Source organism: Cucurbita pepo, chromosome 6 (assembly GCF_057944985.1).
Source record: "Cucurbita pepo subsp. pepo isolate OVF chromosome 6, ASM5794498v1, whole genome shotgun sequence".
In the NCBI taxonomy this organism is placed as follows: Eukaryota; Viridiplantae; Streptophyta; class Magnoliopsida; order Cucurbitales; family Cucurbitaceae; genus Cucurbita; species Cucurbita pepo.
In genome coordinates, this window is record NC_141803.1 from 3,963,272 (window position 1) to 3,982,035 (window position 18,764).

General features: G+C 37.4%; 4 protein-coding genes across 5 annotated transcripts; 1 reads left to right on the plus strand and 3 right to left on the minus strand.

Annotated features, from left to right (window-relative positions):
- Window positions 1-428: 428 nt before the first annotated feature.
- Window positions 429-1,450, minus strand: LOC111797125 (E3 ubiquitin-protein ligase RZF1-like). Its single transcript, XM_023680030.2, has one exon. It carries the CDS (start codon window positions 1,448-1,450, stop codon window positions 473-475), a length of 978 nt encoding a protein of 325 aa, XP_023535798.2. The 3' UTR covers window positions 429-472.
- A 5,575-nt stretch (window positions 1,451-7,025) lies between these two features.
- On the minus strand, window positions 7,026-9,488 carry LOC111797731 (uncharacterized). Its single transcript, XM_023680841.2, has 3 exons — window positions 8,287-9,488; window positions 7,446-7,674; window positions 7,026-7,351 (listed from the first exon to the last, which is right to left on the minus strand). Exons 1-3 carry the CDS (start codon window positions 9,180-9,182, stop codon window positions 7,187-7,189), a joined length of 1,290 nt encoding a protein of 429 aa, XP_023536609.2. The 5' UTR covers window positions 9,183-9,488; the 3' UTR covers window positions 7,026-7,186.
- Window positions 9,489-10,665: 1,177 nt separating this feature from the next.
- On the minus strand, window positions 10,666-14,587 carry LOC111797729 (Pyridoxal phosphate (PLP)-dependent transferases superfamily protein). Of its 2 annotated transcripts, none has more exons than XM_023680838.2 (3): window positions 14,454-14,587; window positions 14,143-14,345; window positions 10,666-11,968 (listed from the first exon to the last, which is right to left on the minus strand). In XM_023680838.2, the coding sequence occupies exons 2-3, from the start codon at window positions 14,335-14,337 to the stop codon at window positions 10,817-10,819; spliced, it is 1,347 nt and encodes a 448-aa protein (XP_023536606.1). In that variant the 5' UTR covers window positions 14,338-14,345; window positions 14,454-14,587; the 3' UTR covers window positions 10,666-10,816. The 2 variants fall into 2 exon arrangements, with proteins under 2 accessions (XP_023536606.1, XP_086981165.1); XM_087125039.1 differs by having other exon boundaries at window positions 14,480-14,538.
- Window positions 14,588-16,101: 1,514 nt separating this feature from the next.
- Window positions 16,102-18,703, plus strand: LOC111797732 (uncharacterized). The gene is made up of 3 exons (XM_023680842.2): window positions 16,102-16,259; window positions 17,698-17,763; window positions 18,251-18,703. The coding sequence occupies exons 2-3, from the start codon at window positions 17,714-17,716 to the stop codon at window positions 18,483-18,485; spliced, it is 285 nt and encodes a 94-aa protein (XP_023536610.1). The 5' UTR covers window positions 16,102-16,259; window positions 17,698-17,713; the 3' UTR covers window positions 18,486-18,703.
- The last annotated feature ends 61 nt before the right edge of the window (window positions 18,704-18,764 follow it).

Sequence of the window (18,764 nt, forward strand, 5' to 3'; positions counted from 1 at the left end):
GCATCTTTAATTTATGTTCGTACATATATTTTTTAATCAAATGTCAATTTAGTTATTCAACAACCCATTTTTAATTTTTTTTTTTGCTAATTTTTATTGTAAAATTGTTTTTTTTCCCTTAGGAAGAGCGGATTGATTTCTTTTCCCGAAGTTGATGCTGACGATTTTTAAACATGATTTTGTCTCCCATTAGAAACATAAAAGTTCACCACCATGATCGATAGGTCTCAAATTATTGCATGTGCATGTGCATCTTTAATTTATGTTCATGCATAAATTTTTTAATCAAATGTCAATTTCCCTGGTGAGGATCCAGTATTTTGAAGACATAGTAACGACAAAATAAAATAAATAAAAATACTCCCAAACTTTATATTTGTCCCAATTTTTTTTTAAAAAAGTTTTAGATATATTTTTTTTTAGAATGGGAAAATTAATAATTATTTTATTAATTTTTAGCCCATAAAATAAATTAGACATCATCTGGATAAGGAGAAGCATTGAAGCGGTTGGGTGGACTTGAAGGACTAATCTGCCTATACCTATTCCGAAATAGCCAAGACACCAACCGATTCCACCACCTGGTACATGCTCTCCCGATCCGTACTCCATTTTCAGAATTTCCCGCCGCTCCATTCTCCGGCGGCAATGGCGGTATCTCTTGCCTACAAACTGGGCAAGAGTTGTGAAGCCGAAGCCACGGAACTATGCACTCCGAATGGTATAAATGCTTACAGCTCAATTCCCTTGCTTCTCCCCCCACCTCAAACTCCTCCTTACAAACTGGACACTGCGAGTCGTTCTTCAGATGCTCCGCCGCTATCTTCACCGTCGGTATCCTCTCGATCGCCTCCTCCCCTGCCGGCGCCGGCCCTGGCCGGTCGTTCTGCGTCAGGTCTTCAATTAATTCGTCCAGTCTCGGCCCGGTAAAGTAGTCTCTTGGATTGGCTCTCCGAGGTATTATGGGCTGAATCGGCTGAAACTGGTCGGGGGGACCGAGAACTATGACAGTTCGAGACTGGTTCGGATTTGGGGGTTGTCGGCCGGAATTGTCCCTCTCGTCCAGGCTTCGACTGCGCCGTCGTGTTCGCCAGTGCAGCCATTCGTCTCCTTCCGGATCGCTAAATGATCTCCGGTCGAAATCGTCGAACCTATGCAGCGGTGGACGGCGGCGGTCCGGGACTGGGTGTCGGTAATTGAAGAGACGAACCGGTGGGTCGAGCATTAGCGAGAGAGCTTCGAGTAAACGAGTCTCTGGTGAAGGATCGAGTTCGGGGAGGGGGAGGTGGACCTCTTCAACGAAGTGGCCGAAACAGCGTGGGCATGTGAGGTCCGACGGTTGTGCGGAGGCGAGGGTGACGGTCCGATGGCATTGGTGGCACCAGTAGAGGTGGAAGGTTCTGGCATGGCGGCGGTCGTTGGTTGTGTGGGGAGGTGGGGTGAAAGACATGGGTAGTTTTGTTATATTATGAAAGGATTTGGGAAAGGGAATCGGAATATGGGAAGATTTTATATATTGGAAAACGATGGGAGAGGACGGGAGAAAGGAATGGCTTCCTTGGTTTGCAGAAGCAATTCCGACAGCCGCCATTTCTGTATTCTGAGGTTTGTTTTGTTTCAGATTGTTTCGTGGAGATGAAGACAAGGATGAGTGTTACGAGCTTAGCTTCCTCTCCTTCTCTCTTTTATTAATTTAATTTATTTAGAGTTAGCTCGTATTTCTTTATTTACTTATTGTTTATTTAATTATAGTCCTATAACATTGCTTTATTCAATTCTTCAAATTGTTTTTAAATGTATTTCTTTACTCACGTTTTCTAAATTTTTTCTTGCGCAGTGACTCGAGACTCGAACATATGCCAACGTTGTCCCGACGTCCGAATTTCTCGTAACTGACTTGTTCACTCGATTAGAACAAGTGTCGCACAATCACTATCCCGCTATTGTAAGAGTGCGATTGTAACAGGTAAAGATGATTATTCTTTGTTTTCAAATGTATTTCTTCACTCACGTTTTCTGAACCTTTTCTTGCATAGTGACTCGAGGCCCGAACATATGCCAACGTTGTCCCGACGTCTGAATTTCTCGTGACCGACTTGTTCACTCGATTAGAACAAGTGTCGCACAATCACTATCCCGCTATTGTAAGAGTGCGATTGTAACAGGTAAAGATGATTATTCTTTGTTGAATATGATATTCATTCTCTTATAAATTATTATAAATTAACGTCGAAAGTATAATAGGATAGGATAGTGATTTGAAATGAATTAATCCTATTATATATATATTTTATAGATTAATTAACCAAATTAAAATAATAGGATGGTGGTATTGAGTATTAATACCCTAATAATTTGAATGAAGACTATGGTTAGTGTGGCTATAAGTTCAAAACTTCACCAAATTAAAAAAAAAAAAAAAAGATGGCCACCCCGTGGAGCTTTATTGGGCCGAATCTTTCTCAGGATGGCAACTTTTTGGGCTCAAAGTTGTTATAGTCCGGCCCAATTGTTCTAATACGTTCCCATGACTATTTATTTAAATTAAAAATAAACACTTTTCATTCTGATTTTTTTATTGGTGAGACTTGATATATCACAACTTAGATCATGTATTTTTAATTTTTAAATAGATAAAAAACTAAATCAGTATACATATACGTGTATGTATAGAGTGTTAGACGAACATGACTCTCCACAATGGTATGATATTGTCCACTTTGAGCATAAGCTCTCATGGCTTTGCTTTGGGCTTCCCCAAAAGGCTTCGTAACAATGGAGTTAGTATTCCTCACTTATAAACCCATGATCATTCCCTAAATTAGCTGACATGGGACTTCCATCATCCAACATAGAGATGTCTATTTACCTACGAGATAGCGGTCTTACGGGGAATTAGATTCTCGGAATTAGATAAAGAATGGGGGAAGGAGTGGAGAATATTTCCCCCCGTTAGATAAATGGGGTCGGGAACGAGATTATATTCCTTGTCCTCGTCCCCGCCTATCTTAATGTAAATATATTTTCAACACCATACAATATATATTTCAACTCATTTTCTACAAATTTGTCGTATGGAGTTCTCCCTCTCGATCCCTGCAAAAATAAATGGAAATTTTTGTGGGGATGGAGAATGAAATAAGTGGTGGAGATCTCCGCCAGCTCCGTGGACATGTCTATGTGTGTGTGTATATATATATATATATATATATATATATATATATATATATATATATATATATATAGAGGTTTCTTCACCAACTCCATGATGTTGAGGACTAAAATGACACATAATAACGGTTTTTGGTGGTTCACCTTCCAATTATTTTATTTGAATTCACACTCATTTGACATTTTTGTTTGTATGGTTTGATTTGGTTGAAGACATGACTTTGTAACATTTTGATTGCATTACCAAAATGCCATTGTGTAGACGTTAATGTGACATGTTTGACCCGACTACACTTTTTTTTTTGTTCAACCAACAAATCTTAAATTAAGAGATGGAGTGTTTACCAGGTCGTTGATCCGTCATGCTATGAAATACACGACTGAATAAGATATGCCCTCAACCAAAACGTCAAAGATTTGAATTATCTACGTTATTTAATTTTTAGTTATGAAAGAATATAGAAAAACAATTTTTTTGAAAACTCTCGTACACAGACTATACCAACTGTCACAATCTCATTCCGTAAAGACTTACAGTGCGATTGTATGACACTTACTCTTACCTTCGAGTAAGTAAGTCTCCAGCTTTGTTCCTCATAAAATATTATAGAAAATAGGGACAATTTTTTTAAAAAAAAAAACACGTTTAAAATCGATTTTAAGAAAATAGTGTATGGTCGGCTTTCAAAGGTTACAAAGTCAAAATATAAGTCTTATTCATCATTTAATTTAATCAAAAGGAAAAAGACCCTTGATTTTCTTTTAAAATATAAAATTTAATTTGGAATCTTTCCTTTTTGTATGTATATTTCTAGACATTTCGAGACATTTATTATTAGTGACGCGATCTCGTGTATGTTGGAAATGACTTTTAAGTGTGTATATTTTCTATATAAACTTCTAAAATTATAAATTTAGTCCATTAGTTTTCAAACCTTTTAAATTTATAGGCATATCAGACACAATTAAAATTTTAGAGTTTCTTGAGACATAAAATTTAAATTTATATCTAATAGATTAATAATTTCGGTTAAAAAATTGAAATCGCTAGAAACTTATTTTAGAGACAAGTGTTAGTGTTCGATGATGAAAGTCCCACATCGACCAATTTAGAGAATGATAATGAGTTTATAATAAAGAAATACTATCTTCATTGGTGTGAGACGTTCTAGGAAGCCCAAAGCAAAGCTACAAAAGCTTATACGCAGAATAGACAATAAGTAGATTTTTTTTGGATTATACGAAAACTTGCAATTTTACTATAAAATTACGAACATTAACACAAACACTAAAAGAACAAAGAAAGAAAAAAACAGTAAAGTTGGGGCATTTGCTTTTGAAATATACCCCAAGTTGCTTTCAATCCCACCTGTGTTGCTAATTTCTTCTATCATCAAAAAAGGAAGGGTAAAAATAATACAAAAAAAACCCCAAAAACTAGAAAAATTCTCAAATTAAAGAACCTTTCTTACACCACTTTGCAATTTTACCCCTTTTTATTTTAATTTTTTTTTTATAAATATTTATCCATAAATGAAAAAATGGTTGCATTATTGAGTGTTATTGGAATCTGTAAGTAGAGAAAATGACAAAGAAAGTGGATTTTGTAAAGAATCATTGTGGGATTTTTCTTTTTTTAATTGCACATCAAAATTATTATTTTTTATTTGGTGGGTAACAGTCATATGTGCAATGTCTTGCATTTTTAACCAATATTGTTCATGGTCAAATGCATACAACAAAACCCATATACCCCTATTAATTGTTTATATATTAGCTCAATAATTGTGAAGGTAAGGATCAAAAAGGTCGTTTTCTTAGATAATTCAAATTGGTTGTTTATTCTATAGTTGTTAATAGTTCATAGAAAGTTTATTCGGAACGATTTTCTTGTTTTTAATGTCTTAAATGAGACAAATTTAAAATTATGTACTAAATTTGTCTCGGTCTAATTTTGAAATAATAATTAGTGTATTATTTATCCATTTAAGCTCTAATCCAATAAAAAAATATGTTTGGATATTAAAATCATTTATTTTGAATTACATATTCCAAGGAATAAAGTTGATTATGAAAAAAAAAAACCCAACAAAAATGTAAAAAATAATAATAAAAGGAAACATAGAATAATAAGAAAAATGGGGAAGTGGAAGAAGAAGTTGGAGAAAGAGACAGCAAAAAATAATGCAAGAACACAAAGAACACTCGCAGACAGTGCCTGTCTTCCTCCATGTTTGCATGTTTTGAGTAGACAGAGTGTTGATAGTGAGATTTAAGCTTTGCAACACTTACGCTTTTTTCTCGATAAAAAAAAGGCAGAGCTAATGAATCATTGTGAATGTGTAAGCTTCGTGACCCAAACACGATTAGTGCTGATCACACTAAGAGCTACCGTAATAGCAAGAGAGGCCGAACAGTGACAATCGAAAGGTTGTCATTGAGCATTAAAAAAGGTCGTAACCACGAAAATCCAATTCTTAAGCTTCTCATTGTAACATGTTTTTGGAGTTGTCTTCTTCATTCCCCACCTTTTCTCTCCTCTTTCCTTTATCCTTTTTGTTTTCGTTGGACATCCTTTTCTTGCCTCTTCATCTTCATTCAAATTCTTCAAAAGCTTTAAACTTTTGAACTTGTAATCAATTCTTGTTTAGCCTCCAACTTTGACGTTTGTGTTGATTCGATCTTTGAATTTCAAAAACGCCTAAAGAGTTCTTTAGACGTGTAATTACTTATCATTCGACTTAACGATAGGGGATGAATGTGTGGAATCAAGAGTTCGAGAACTCTTTATAAAAGTTTTTAACTTTTTCTTTTTGGAAATGGATTCCATGGATATAAGTAAGATTTGAATCGGAGGTATGCATTTAAACTAATGAGAATAGTAAGCAAAAAGCAGTTGGAAAGTAAAATAAGTTTATTAAAAAGTCAAATTGAAAGCAAAAGTAAGAAAGAAAAAGATTAAACTCATGATGAGTTTGAAGAGAGAGAGAGAGAGAGAGAGAGAGAGAGTTTTATTGGTAGAAAAGAAGTAATCTGCACCATCAGACACATGATGGAGCCATGTGCTATGTGTAAAAATTATGACCAAAAGCTACCATATTATCCCATGGGACAGAATCATGGCACATGCCTTCCTCCCATTGGCATCATAAAAAATCCAAATTTCTTCCCTTTTGTCCCCCAAAATTCAAGATAATTCACATCGGAACACAATTTTGTTTGGGGGTAGATCATGCTGAAGAGTATAGTAATCCCACGTATTTTGTTCGAGAGCTCCAGAGAAAGAAGTCTTAAGGGAAACTCTATGCTGTACACGGTTTGAATGGAGGATTATTGAGAGTAGTAGTCACACATTGGCTAATTAAGAACTTCAAGGGTTTATAATGAACACTATCTATATTGGTACGAGGCCTTATGGAGAAACCAAAAGCAAAACCACGACAGTTTATGCTCAAAGTAGACAATATCATACTATTGTGGAGGTTCGCGGTTCCTAATAGAGCATATCAATTCATTTGAGCTTTGTTCATACTTGGAATATAAAAACCTTCTTTTTTTTCAACAAGTACGAGCATGAGATTTAACCACCAACTAATGAGATTTGAATGAAGTTAGAATTATTTCTAAAGTCAAAAGGTTTAAGCTATATGGGCTACAAATTTCCCCTTTTTGCGTCCACCTACCCTAAAAAATAATGGTATTATGGTGTTTGGGTTTGAATTTGAGACCATGGAATCATTTAAATGAAATAATAAGGAATTCTACGGATAGAGATGGCTTGGCTTGATGATACAGAAATAGATATCAAGGTATATAGCTAGGGACCATTGAGTGTGGGCAATAGAGTTGAAATCTACAGAAACAGAGACCAAAAAGTGCTCTAATTCATTAATATACATGGAATGTACAAGTTGAAGAGTGATGATGATACATACTTGAAAACACCTCCGGTGAGTTTGCAGCCACCAGGGTTTTTGTTTTTGCCTGCCTTGTAAAATTAGCAACAAGCAGAGACTTACACATCCGAATCGCAGAACTTACCGTCCATTCGATTTTGAACGGCTTTGATGGCTGCGACTCGGGCCGCGGTGGCCGATCTATTAGCAGCAACCACAGCTTTATTCACTTGTTCATCCAACCGGGGAAGGTTTACAGCATTCCTTGCTGCCTTTCTAGATGCCTGCATTTTGTATAAACATGATTACAATCACCTCAATTCTCAGTAAGAGCTACATTTCTCACAACAATGGTGACTAGTGATCAATTAGGTATACCTGAACAGCTTCAACAACAGCCTCGCTCAGCGGCGAGAGAGGCTGCTTGAGGCTACCAGCATCCCATCCACCGCATTTGGCTTCGCTGTTTCGGAACGTATACGTGCCATATCCTTGCCTTTGGCCTTCATGCCATGATCCTTCGTAACAATGGCCATTCGCGAAATGGTAGATTCCGAAACCATGAACTTTGTCCCCAAAGTACTCTCCAGCGTATCTATCTCCATTTCTACAGCACAGGCAAATGCATTTTGGGATTGTAATTAAATTTATGTACCCCCAACAGAAAACCAGCCAGCTAGTTTATCAGTAAACCAACGACATTTCAGCGCTATATGCGTAAAGAATAAGATAATTAATGACATGGGTCATCAAGGAGCAGCCCATTATGCAGCTTAAAGTCAAATTGAGCTCACAATCTTCTATTACACATTCCATATGTAGATTTGAAAATATTATGCACAGTCAAAGAGGAAGCAAACTCCAAACAGAGACGTTTCTTTGATTTAAGTAATAAGATAACCAAATCGATTCAGAACCCAGATGTTCATAAAACTAAAACAAATGAAGAAACACCCTGGAACAAGATGACCACAGTTACCAATTCTAGCAAGATTACGTTTATACAAAGATAATCGACCAGATTCCTTCCATAAATGCAACCAAATTGAGCTTAGATACAACGCCCAAGACACCTTACAACCAAATTTTTGGGCTCAGATATTTCACTGTTGTATTAACTGCAAGCAATCAAGATCCGAAAAGAGCAAACAGATGAAATTCAAGCACGCGAAAGCTTCAGGGAAACCATTTAGAGCTCAAAAATCAAGAAGAGACATACCTGAAATAGTAAGATCCAAGACCATGCTTAACGCCGCGGTGGAACTGGCCAACATAGCAGCTACCATCAGCGCAAGTCTGAAGCCCAACGCCATGGCTTTGGCCATTACACCACTCACCGGCATAGTAATCCCCCGTGAAGAACTTATATACTCCAAATCCATGTCTAAGACCCTGTCGATACTGACCCCTGTAACGACTCCCCTTCGCCCAGGTCTCAACCCCATGGCCATCGTACCTCCCATCGACCCAATCTCCCTCGTATCTCCCACTTAGGAAATAGTTATAAACCCCACTTCCATTACAAGTCCCGTTGTGAAACTCTCCCTCGTAGAAATCACCATTGCTATAGAACTCTACCCCCTCTCTGCTAATTTTTCTCTGATTTTGGTTGTCGTCTTCGGCTCCGTTCGAATCACCAATGTACCACTGAATCGGAGTTGATTCCGTCCTGGAGAAACAGAATCTCTTGGCATTTTCTTGCCAAGAATGCTTGATAAACGAAAGAACATGTAAAATTAACCCCTTATTCTTGCTTACAAACACAAGCGTAATAGCAACAAAAATCAGAGCCAACAAGCAAGCCGACGGGAGTGGCCCATCCTTCTTCAGAAAGAAAAACGCAATGAGCAAAGAGAAGAAGGTAAAGCAAACAAGCAAAGCCATAGCAAGAACACGGTTCGCAAATCGGTTCAATCCGGCTCTCGATGACGAACTGGACCTACGAGGCTTCTTAGGCCTCTGCTTCTCTTCATCATCATCCTCTTCATGGATGGCGATGAGATCCTCCTCGGTGACGGACGATAAACTATGAACAGACGTTCGGAAAGTGGGCGACGAACGAAGTAACGACGACTGAGTCCTTGTAAGCTTCAACTGACTTTTCTGACCATCCATTACGAGCCCGATGAAGACCGAATCAGAATCCGAATCTCCAAGTATCTTCAATTTCGACTTTCCTCCTTCAAAAACCACTCCTATACCTCGAAATACTTGAGAGAAAAGAAGTTCTACCCTCCGCCGGCAACATTCCAGAGCGACGGCGCCGGATTATCAGTACACACAGGGCGAAATTTAGCAAACAAACAAAGAAAAAAGGAGATAAAGCGAAGGAGAAGATTGAAGAAGACGAAGAAGGGAGTGGAGTTTCTTTCGGTTTCCCTCGATTTTGATTGAAAAAAAAAAAAAAAAAAGGATAAAAAATGGTGCGAATCGGAGAAGATGGACCAGGTTTATGTATTTATACTGAGAATCCTCGGGTGGGGCCCAGTGAAGACTAGCGTGTAATGTGGGCCGTTGATTCTTTGGACGGTCGGATTGAATTGTGCGTCTATCTGGTCTGGGCGGGAAGTTTAGGGTCGTCGGATTAGTCCCGCCTTTGACATATGGGCGATGTAATGATTCCATGTTGGTGATATTGGGTTAAGTCAGTTGCGTCGTGGTCTAATCACCGTTGAATTGGTAATCATGATTTGATCGGACGATCGGGACCACTCTAACCATAGTTGGGCGGATTTTTTGGGGACTACGCTCTCTTTTGTTTGTTAAATAGGTAAGCCTAAATATTTTTGTAGATTTCATACACAAATAATTTTTTTTGTTTTAATGATTTTTTTTTTTTAATTTTAAATGCGATTTTTTTTTTCAATAGATTATTTATAAATATTTTAATGTTACTTTGAAAATAACACTTGTCCACTCTTAGTATATGCTGCTTTGGCGACAGTATTTCTCCCTTGTAAACTCATGATCTTCCACTAAATTAACCAATGTGGGACTCACTCCCAATAATCCTTAATCCTCCACAATCCTCTCTTCGAACAAAGTACACTATAAACCTCCCCTGAGGCTTATGGAGCTCTCGAACAGCCTCTCTTTAATCGAGGTTCAACTCCTTTCTCTGGAGCCCTCGAATGAGGCTTATGGAGCTCTCGAACAGCCTCTCTTTAATCGAGGTTCAACTCCTTTCTCTGGAGCCCTCGAATAAAGTACACCCTTTGTTCGACATTTTAGTCACTTTTGACTCCACTTTCGAGGTTCAATGACTATTTTTTAGAATAGTACTAACAGTAAATGTATTTTTTAATTTTTTTGAAAAAAAAAAATTGATATTAATAAATTTTTTTATAAATATTTTTAAAAGTTAAAATGTATTTTTGAAACTATTTTAAAAGTTAAATGATATTTTAAAAGTTCATAAATATATATTTTTTTAATTTAGCTTTTTTGTTATTATTATTTAAGATGGTTATATATTTTTTTATTCAATTTTCAAATCATTTATTATTTTTACTTGCCAATTATATTTTATTTTGACCCATAAATAAAATAAATAAAATAAAAAAAAAAAAAAACAAAAAAAAAAACAAGAGAACAGAGCAACTGAAATCGTTATTCGATAAGATTTATCCATTCATTGATGAGCAAAGCAGCTGGGAAGACAGCTAACTTAAAAGCGACACCAATGGAAGCACTGTAAGTGAAAATTTTTATTGTTCGACGAAACTAAGGTTGCTCTGATCAATCAGGACTTACTTCCTAACTAGCTTCTCCTTCATCTTCTCCACCGCCGCCCTCAGTGTGTTCTCATCTTTGCAGAATGTAAATCTCACTAGATTCTTCCCATCTTCTGGGTTTAGGTAGAACACGCTCGTCGGGATAGCAACAACGCCAACTTCTTTGATCAGATACTCGCAAAACTCGACGTCGTTCTTCAGCCCGAAAGGGGTGTGATCGACGATGATAAAGTAGGTTCCGCTTGATGGAAACACCTTGAACCCAACTGCATTCAGTCCCTCTACTAAAATGGCTTTCTTTGCCATGTAATCCTTCTTCAGCTCCTCGTAGTAAGAATCGGGTGCTCGGAGAGCTGTAGCAGCAGCTGACTGCATTGGAGTGGAGGTAGCGAAAGTAAGGAAAGCGTGTGCCTGTCGAACGCCCCATGTCAAGTGAGGTGGAGCGATCGCCCACCCAATCTTCCAACCGGTGAGGGAGAATGTTTTTCCTAATGAATTCATCGTAACGGTGCGCTCGTACATTCCTGGAAGAGAGGCTATGGAGATGTGGTCCATTTCGAAAGATAACTTGTCATAAACTTCATCAGAGAAAACTAACACATCGTTCTCGATGCAGAGAGAAGCAATCTCGTTCAATTCATCCTTTGTGAACATTTTTCCCGTTGGGTTGTGGGGCGTGTTCATAAGGATTGCTCGAGTATTCTTCGAGATTGCAGACCTGAGCTCATTTATAGGGATCGAAAAATCTGGAGGGCGTAACGTGATGCATTTGATTTTGGCACCAGCCATTGATAGAGTGGCTTCATAAGAGTCATAAAAAGGAGCAAAAAGGATCACCTCATCACCAGGATTTATTAAGCCAAGCATGGTTGCAGCAATTGCCTCGGTGCACCCGGAGGTAACGGTAACTTCCTTCTCGGGGTCGACCACAAGTCCAGTATCTTTCTTGAATCGCTCAGCAATGGCCAAGTTCAAATCTGGCACTCCATATCCACGAGCGTATTGATTTTTACCGTCCTTGATGGCTTGAATTGCTGCTTCCTTTACAAATTCGGGACCGTCAAAGTTCGGGAAGCCTTGGCCGAGGTTTATTCCACCATATTGGATCGCTAAGTTACTCATTCTAGTGAATATGGTTGTTTTGAACTTTTCAAGCCGATTCGAAACCTACCAAACAGAACAAGAACTATCCTTACATTCAAGCATATAGTCCTTACTAATCTCTTCCTTACTAAAAGAGAACATGTAAGTTCCAGTTATCTAATATACATATATGAAATATCTAAAGCTTCTTCAGCCAAATAAGGAATCAAAATTTAGGCATCAGAACATACGAGCATCCAAGCATTACAATCATCATCGATATTCACTCGACATTGTCGAAGGATAAGAAGAAACAAATACTAAACGAGCAACATAACAGCAGTCATTTAGTACAAAAGATAGGATTGGTAATTAGAGAAGGAAAGTGCTACCCAAGCTACCCAAGCTCACCGCTAGCAAATATTGTCCTCTTAGGACTTTTCCTTCTGGGTTTCCCCTTAAGGTTTTAGAACGCGTATGGTAGGGAGAGGTTTCTACAACCTTATAAGAAATGTTTCGTTCCCTCTCTAAACGACGTGGGATCTCACAATCCACCCCTTGGGGGCCCAAAGTCCTCACTGACACACCGCTCAGTGTCTGGCTTTGATACCATTTGTAACCGCCCAAACCCACCGCTAGCAGATATTGTCCTCTTGGCTTCCCCTCAAGGTTTTAAAACGCAGGGAGAGGTTTCCACATCCTTATAAGGAGTGTTTTGTTTCCCTCACGAGGTGGGATCTCACCAGGTGTGCAACTGATTGAATTGAAGTGAGGCATGCTCCATTGAAAACACAAAACCACATCAGTATATATGCAATAGTACAGCTTTCACTAGGTTACTAAAGGCTAGTGAAGTAGATTCGAGCTTCCGATTTGCTTGTCTAAATATCAGTAATAACAACAACTAGTTGCTGAATACTAGAGGACCATTCTGTAACATACAAACAAATCCAATGGTATGACTGAACAACAAGAGGTAGAAAATAAACCCATAACTTTATTAGTTTGATAGGAAATGGAACTTCTTTTGAGCACCAAAGAAGAACAAAGAAGAAAAATGTAACAGCCCGTGCCCACGCCCACCGCTAGCAGATACTGTCCTCTTTGGAGTTTCTCTTTCGGGCTTCCGCTCAAGGTTTTTAAAATGTGTCTGCTAGGGAGAGGTTTCCACACCTTTATAAAAAATGTTTCGTTCTCCTCCCCAACCGATGTGAAATCTCACAGAAGACGACAGTAAGGAATCCCACAAAACCCGATGGGATTTCCCAAAAAAGGAAGCAGAGTTGGAGTACTTCATAAACCATTATAGTTACAAATTTTTGGGTAAGTGGAGAGTTGGTTGGTAAGTTGTAAGAGCAATACAAAAGCTTATAGTTCGTAAAGAGGAATCTGAAAGTTCAGATTCCTGTGATGCTGACAACAAAAGTGTAAAGGTGAGTAGATAGTAATATTGAAAGTTCTAAAAACACTCAGGTATTTCTCCAAACACACACTCAAGTATTTCCATGCTTTGTTCGAGAGTTCTAGACAAGGAGTCAAGCCTCGATTTCGAGGGCTCCATAGACTTCAGGGGAGACTCTACGGTGTATTTTGTACAAGGAGAGAATTGTTGGGAGTGGAGTCCCACATCAGCTAATTAAGGGGTTGATCATGGGTTTATAAGTAAGGAATACATCTCCATTGGTATGAGGCCATTTCGAGAAACCAAAAGCAAAGCCACACGAGCCTATGCTCAAAGTGGACAATATCATACTATTGTGAAGAGTGTGGTTCCTATCAACACTTCATTGATAAGTGGGTCCATGGGTCCATGAACATAAAAGAACTTGAAGCAGTAACACAAGCCACAGAACAAAACCTTTCACAATAACCAGATAGTTATCCATTTCTAAACGCCCCCAAAGATTACAGACCACAAAAGGCTGAAACCAATCAAAACCCACCTCTTCCTGCATTAAGAATCGCAAAATCCCTTTCCAAGCTCCCCCAACAAATCACAAACCCTAAATTTGCACTTGCGAATGATATCACAGTAAATTAAGCTCGATAATCAAGCATAAGGTAGTGCAAGAAACGAAAACAAAATCCACAATCCACAATCTAAGCATTACCCAAAGAACAAAAACATGACAATACCAAACCCATTTCCACCGAGAGGCGACAGAATCCGCAGGCGATGAAAAATCAAATCCCCCATCGCAATCAAACAGAAATCCATCAAATAGAACGGAATAAGAGATTAGGAAGCCAGGATTTACCAGCAATGGCTTCTGAGTGTCGTTGTTCGATCCTTTCTGGTCGGAATCGACGCTCTTTTCAGTGGAAACGGAGGACATGGTGGCGAAAACAGATGAGCGAAGAGAATTTGGTCTTGGATTAGTATTAATACACCGGAACAAAACGGAAGGCCTAAATTGAACCCGCTGGAGTGTCCAAGTGCATTGGATCCCCATTATAAATTCTGCGCGTTGGTAAAAACAATTATGATTTAAGCTGCACAAAAGCGGAAAGTAAGAGCATCAAAGGAAAATGGAGAATTTAATTTCGATTTTTCTTCCGCGAGAGTTACTAATTTGGATCGAGTTCAACGCTAGCCGGGGGCTGCGTCAAGCGCCTGCCAAGAAAATGGCCTCCCTCGATTTGGGCTCACATGCGGGACTACATGCTGCCGTCGACTGCCGTTCCGTTATATTGCCATTAATTCTCTAATTCGTGCACTGCACGCGCTTTTATTTTTATAATTTTAATAGCTTTAATTTATTAAATAAAAAAAAAAAAACTCAATTTGTCTGAAAAATATTTTTTTCTTACAAATTTTTCTAAAATAAAAATTAAAAATTACCGGAATAACCTTAATATTTTTAAACTTTTTTATTAAATTTTTTTTGAAAAAATTAAAAATATTAACTTTAAAAAATAACATTAATATCCTTTAATTTTTTTTTTAAATTGTATTTTTTAATATATTTTTTAATTTGGTAAACATTTTTGAGACAAAATACAAAAAATTAAGGATAATTTATTAATTAGCGAATTTGAATATTATTTTTTAAGATAAGGGATAATTTTTTTTTTAAAAAAAAGTAAGAATATATTCTAATAGAAAAAAAATAAATATAATTTTGGAATTACTTAAATATTTAATTTTTTTAATTTAACTTTATTATTGAAGAATATTAGTATTGAAAATATTTTGTTGAATAAAAAAATAATAATATTTTAAGAAAAGTGAGATAATACAAGAAGGAATATATCATTAAATAATTAAAATTAAAATAAATTTCTAGAACTTAAAAGTAAAATTCATAGTTTATTATATATTTTAAAATTCATAAATAATAAATTAAAATAAAAAATTATATTACTTACAATAAAGAATGAAAAATAAGGGAGAAAAGGAAAAAAAAAAATTAAAATTCTCTTCCATCCATTTTATTATATATTTAAAATTTGTGATATTTGTCAAAAGCGCAGGTATAACGAATAAAAAAAAACGCTAAAATTTTTCGATAAATTCAACCACGTCATATAAATCTCGACTTTTACATACAAACTAATCGAAGAGATTCTAGTAGAATTTATATTTTTGGGACGACGATCGTCTATGTTTCATCCTAACACTAATCTCATAGTTTTTATTTTTTAGCTGCTCCCGTGATCTTTTTCTGGGAATTTGGTTGCATCCTGACACTAATCTTATTCTCGAATAACGTTCCATAGAGCCTTCCTCGAATAGTTGTTTATCATTATAGCGCTCTTACGAGAGTTAACCTGTTTCCTTCAAAACATATAGCTAGATCGTTAGAGTTAGTTTGACTATGAATCTATCTGTTTGACACTCGAGGATGCTACCGACACGACTAATTTAAGGGTACGATTCAAAAAAAATGTTTGTTTAACTCGTTCAACTGGAACCCATCTCGAACGGTCAGGGAATCTTTATTCAAAACAGTGAAAGGAGATGGGGTGGAGAGAGACTTCTCTGTTAGCTCAACGGGGCTGAAGATATGGATTATATTTCTATCTCGTCACCGCCCCGACCCCACCCAAATTCATATCTAATTTGTTATATAATTATTATTATTTAAGTGCCCAACATTATACTTTAAAAATTATATTTATTTTTTATGAAATATTATTTAATTTGTTTGAATAATTTAAATTCTTTAATAGAAATTATATTTAAAAAAAATAAAAATATCCATTAAAAATATTTAAAATTGCATTTTTATAAGAATAAATATAAAATTTAAAAGAAGTTAAAATTATTTTTTAGTTTACCGTCGCAATAATACTAATTTCAACATCCCCAGATCGAAAGTCTGTAAAGTTCCTCGCCGGAGAAGCGTCATCCCCGCCGTCAACCAGTGTTCAGGTGTGTGAAAATCTCCTTTTCATCTCTTCTCCTTCTAGCTTCACTTCCTCTCTGTCTGCGATCAATTTAATTTTGTTTTCTTCAATCATCTATCTGCCTTCGATTTTTCAGCAAATAGGAGTGATTATCTCGCACTGTGTTCTTAATCATCGTTACTCATAAAATTTGATCGTTGTGGCTTCGATGTCAATTAAGGTGATGCTAGTTGAGGAATGAGTGCAAATCGAAATGTAGGTTTATGGTTTGGGCTTTTAGAGCCTTCGCTATTGATAATTTGTTGAGGACGGAAGTTTGACCTAGAACTACTAATTCTTCGTCGATTTTTATCCATTTTGTATGAAAAGATGGAACTGGTGTTTTACTGTATGTGTACCATTGATGAATTCCCGACTGCAAACTGTTCTGGATATCCATTTTTTCTTGAAAACCTATGAATTATTTTGAGGTTAGAATAGTGTAAGATCCCAAACTACGGCCACCTCATGGTTTTAGTAGTACACACTTTTACTTACTTATAAGTAATGTCTCTCCTTCCGAGGTGGGATTCCACAATCCACCCTCTTAGGGGCCAGCGTTGTTGCTGGCACACTGCCCGTAGGTAGCAAAACCCTTATAAGGAATGTCTCTCCAATTGATGTGGGATTTCACAGTCCACTCTCTTAGGGGCTAGCGTTGTCGCTGGCACACTGCCCACCGCTAGCAGAACCCTTATAAGGAATGCCTCTTTAGCTGATGTGGGATCTCACAATTCACCTCCCTTGGGGCCAGCGTCCTCATTGTTACACTGCCCACTGCTAGTAGAACTCTTATAAGGAATGTCTCTCCAACCGATGTGGAATCTCACAATCCACCTTTTGGGGGTCAGCATCATCGCTGACACACTACCCACCGCTAGCAGAACCCTTATAAAAATGTCTCTCCAATCGATATGGGATCTCACAATCCACCCTCCTTGGGGGCCTTGTGTCCTTGCTAACACACCGTCCACCGCTAGCAAAGGAATGCCTCTCCAACCGATGTAGGATCCCACAATCTGCTCCCTTGGATCCAGTGTCATTGCTGGTACACAGCCCAGCGCTAATAGATATTGTCCGCTTTGGCCCATTACATATCGTCATCAGCTTCATAGTTTTAAAATGCGTCTACTAAAGAGAGGTTTCCACATCCTTATAAAGAATGTTTCGCTCCCCTCTCCAACCGACGTGGGATCTTAACTATTTGGTGTTTTTGCTGTTTTTGTGTATATAAATTACAGGGTCAAGTTGTCCAAATTCCATTACCAATCAATATGGATTATTTTGGACAACCATATATGTAAATTCCAGTAGAATTTCCTGGGATGATGATCCTTTCAAGCGTGCTAATTATGAGATTTTTTGGTGCTTGACTTTTGATATCCATATGGTTGAGAGCTAATTTTGTTGCTGTTTTTCATTAGTAACTGAGGAAGAGCTATGGGAAGCCAAGAACAAGTGAAGCATCTTGAGGAGTGCTCCGTTTCAAAGTAAGCTCTCTCCTACCTTTTCTCTTACACTTCTTGAAAATGAAGAATTTCTCTAGACTCTTATCTTAATAGCATCATCTTGTTGTGCAAATAAATCCCAAATTGCTTATCATAAAATTTGGGCAAATTTTTCCTAAACCCTGGGAGAATCCCTTGGAGGCAGAAACTTTGTTCGAAATGTTGTGTCGAATGTCTTTTAACTTTTTGGTAGCCATGATTTAACTTTTAGTGAGTATGACCATTCGAGCACCGTGTGAGATTCCACATCGGTGGGAGAGGGGAACGAAACATACTCTATAAGGGTGTGGAAACATCTCCCTAGCAGACGCATTTTAAAACTGTGAGATTGACGGCGATACGTAACAGACTAAATCGGACAATATCTGCTAGCGGTGAACTTAGGGTGTTATACACTGTGTTTCATTTTATTTTGTTCTTTCAACTGGATTTTGTCTTGAGATTTGATTGTTTATTGGGCATTCCACAGTGCGCTGGGCACTTGGGTATTCTCAGTAGCAGGAGCGTTGCTAGCAATTCCAGTGGGAATAAAGAGGAAGTCACTGGCACCCCTTGTGTTTTTTGGCACAACTGGTACAATGCTTGATATCATAATGGGAATCAGTGCCTGTGAAAGAGAACATGCTGAGCGTCAAATGAAGCTATTAGAAGCCCAAAACTCTGCAGCCGAAGCTTCTGTTAACGAATCTGAGTCCCTTTCTTGATATCATTGCTTACACGGTTGTATCAGATGAATATCTTTGTGGCATGGCCCTTGGCTGATTTGTTGCAGCCTTCTTTCTTCAAACCCACAGTGACACTGAATGAGTTATGGTTTCACGAGAACTGTCTTGACTTTGTTGTTGATCATTATTACATATATTGATCATATATATGATATGAATCAAAGACATCTCAATAATACAATATGAACTTGAAGGAAGTTATGAAAAATGTTATTCAAATTAACTCGAGATCAAGTCAAGTGATATTAAAATTAAACT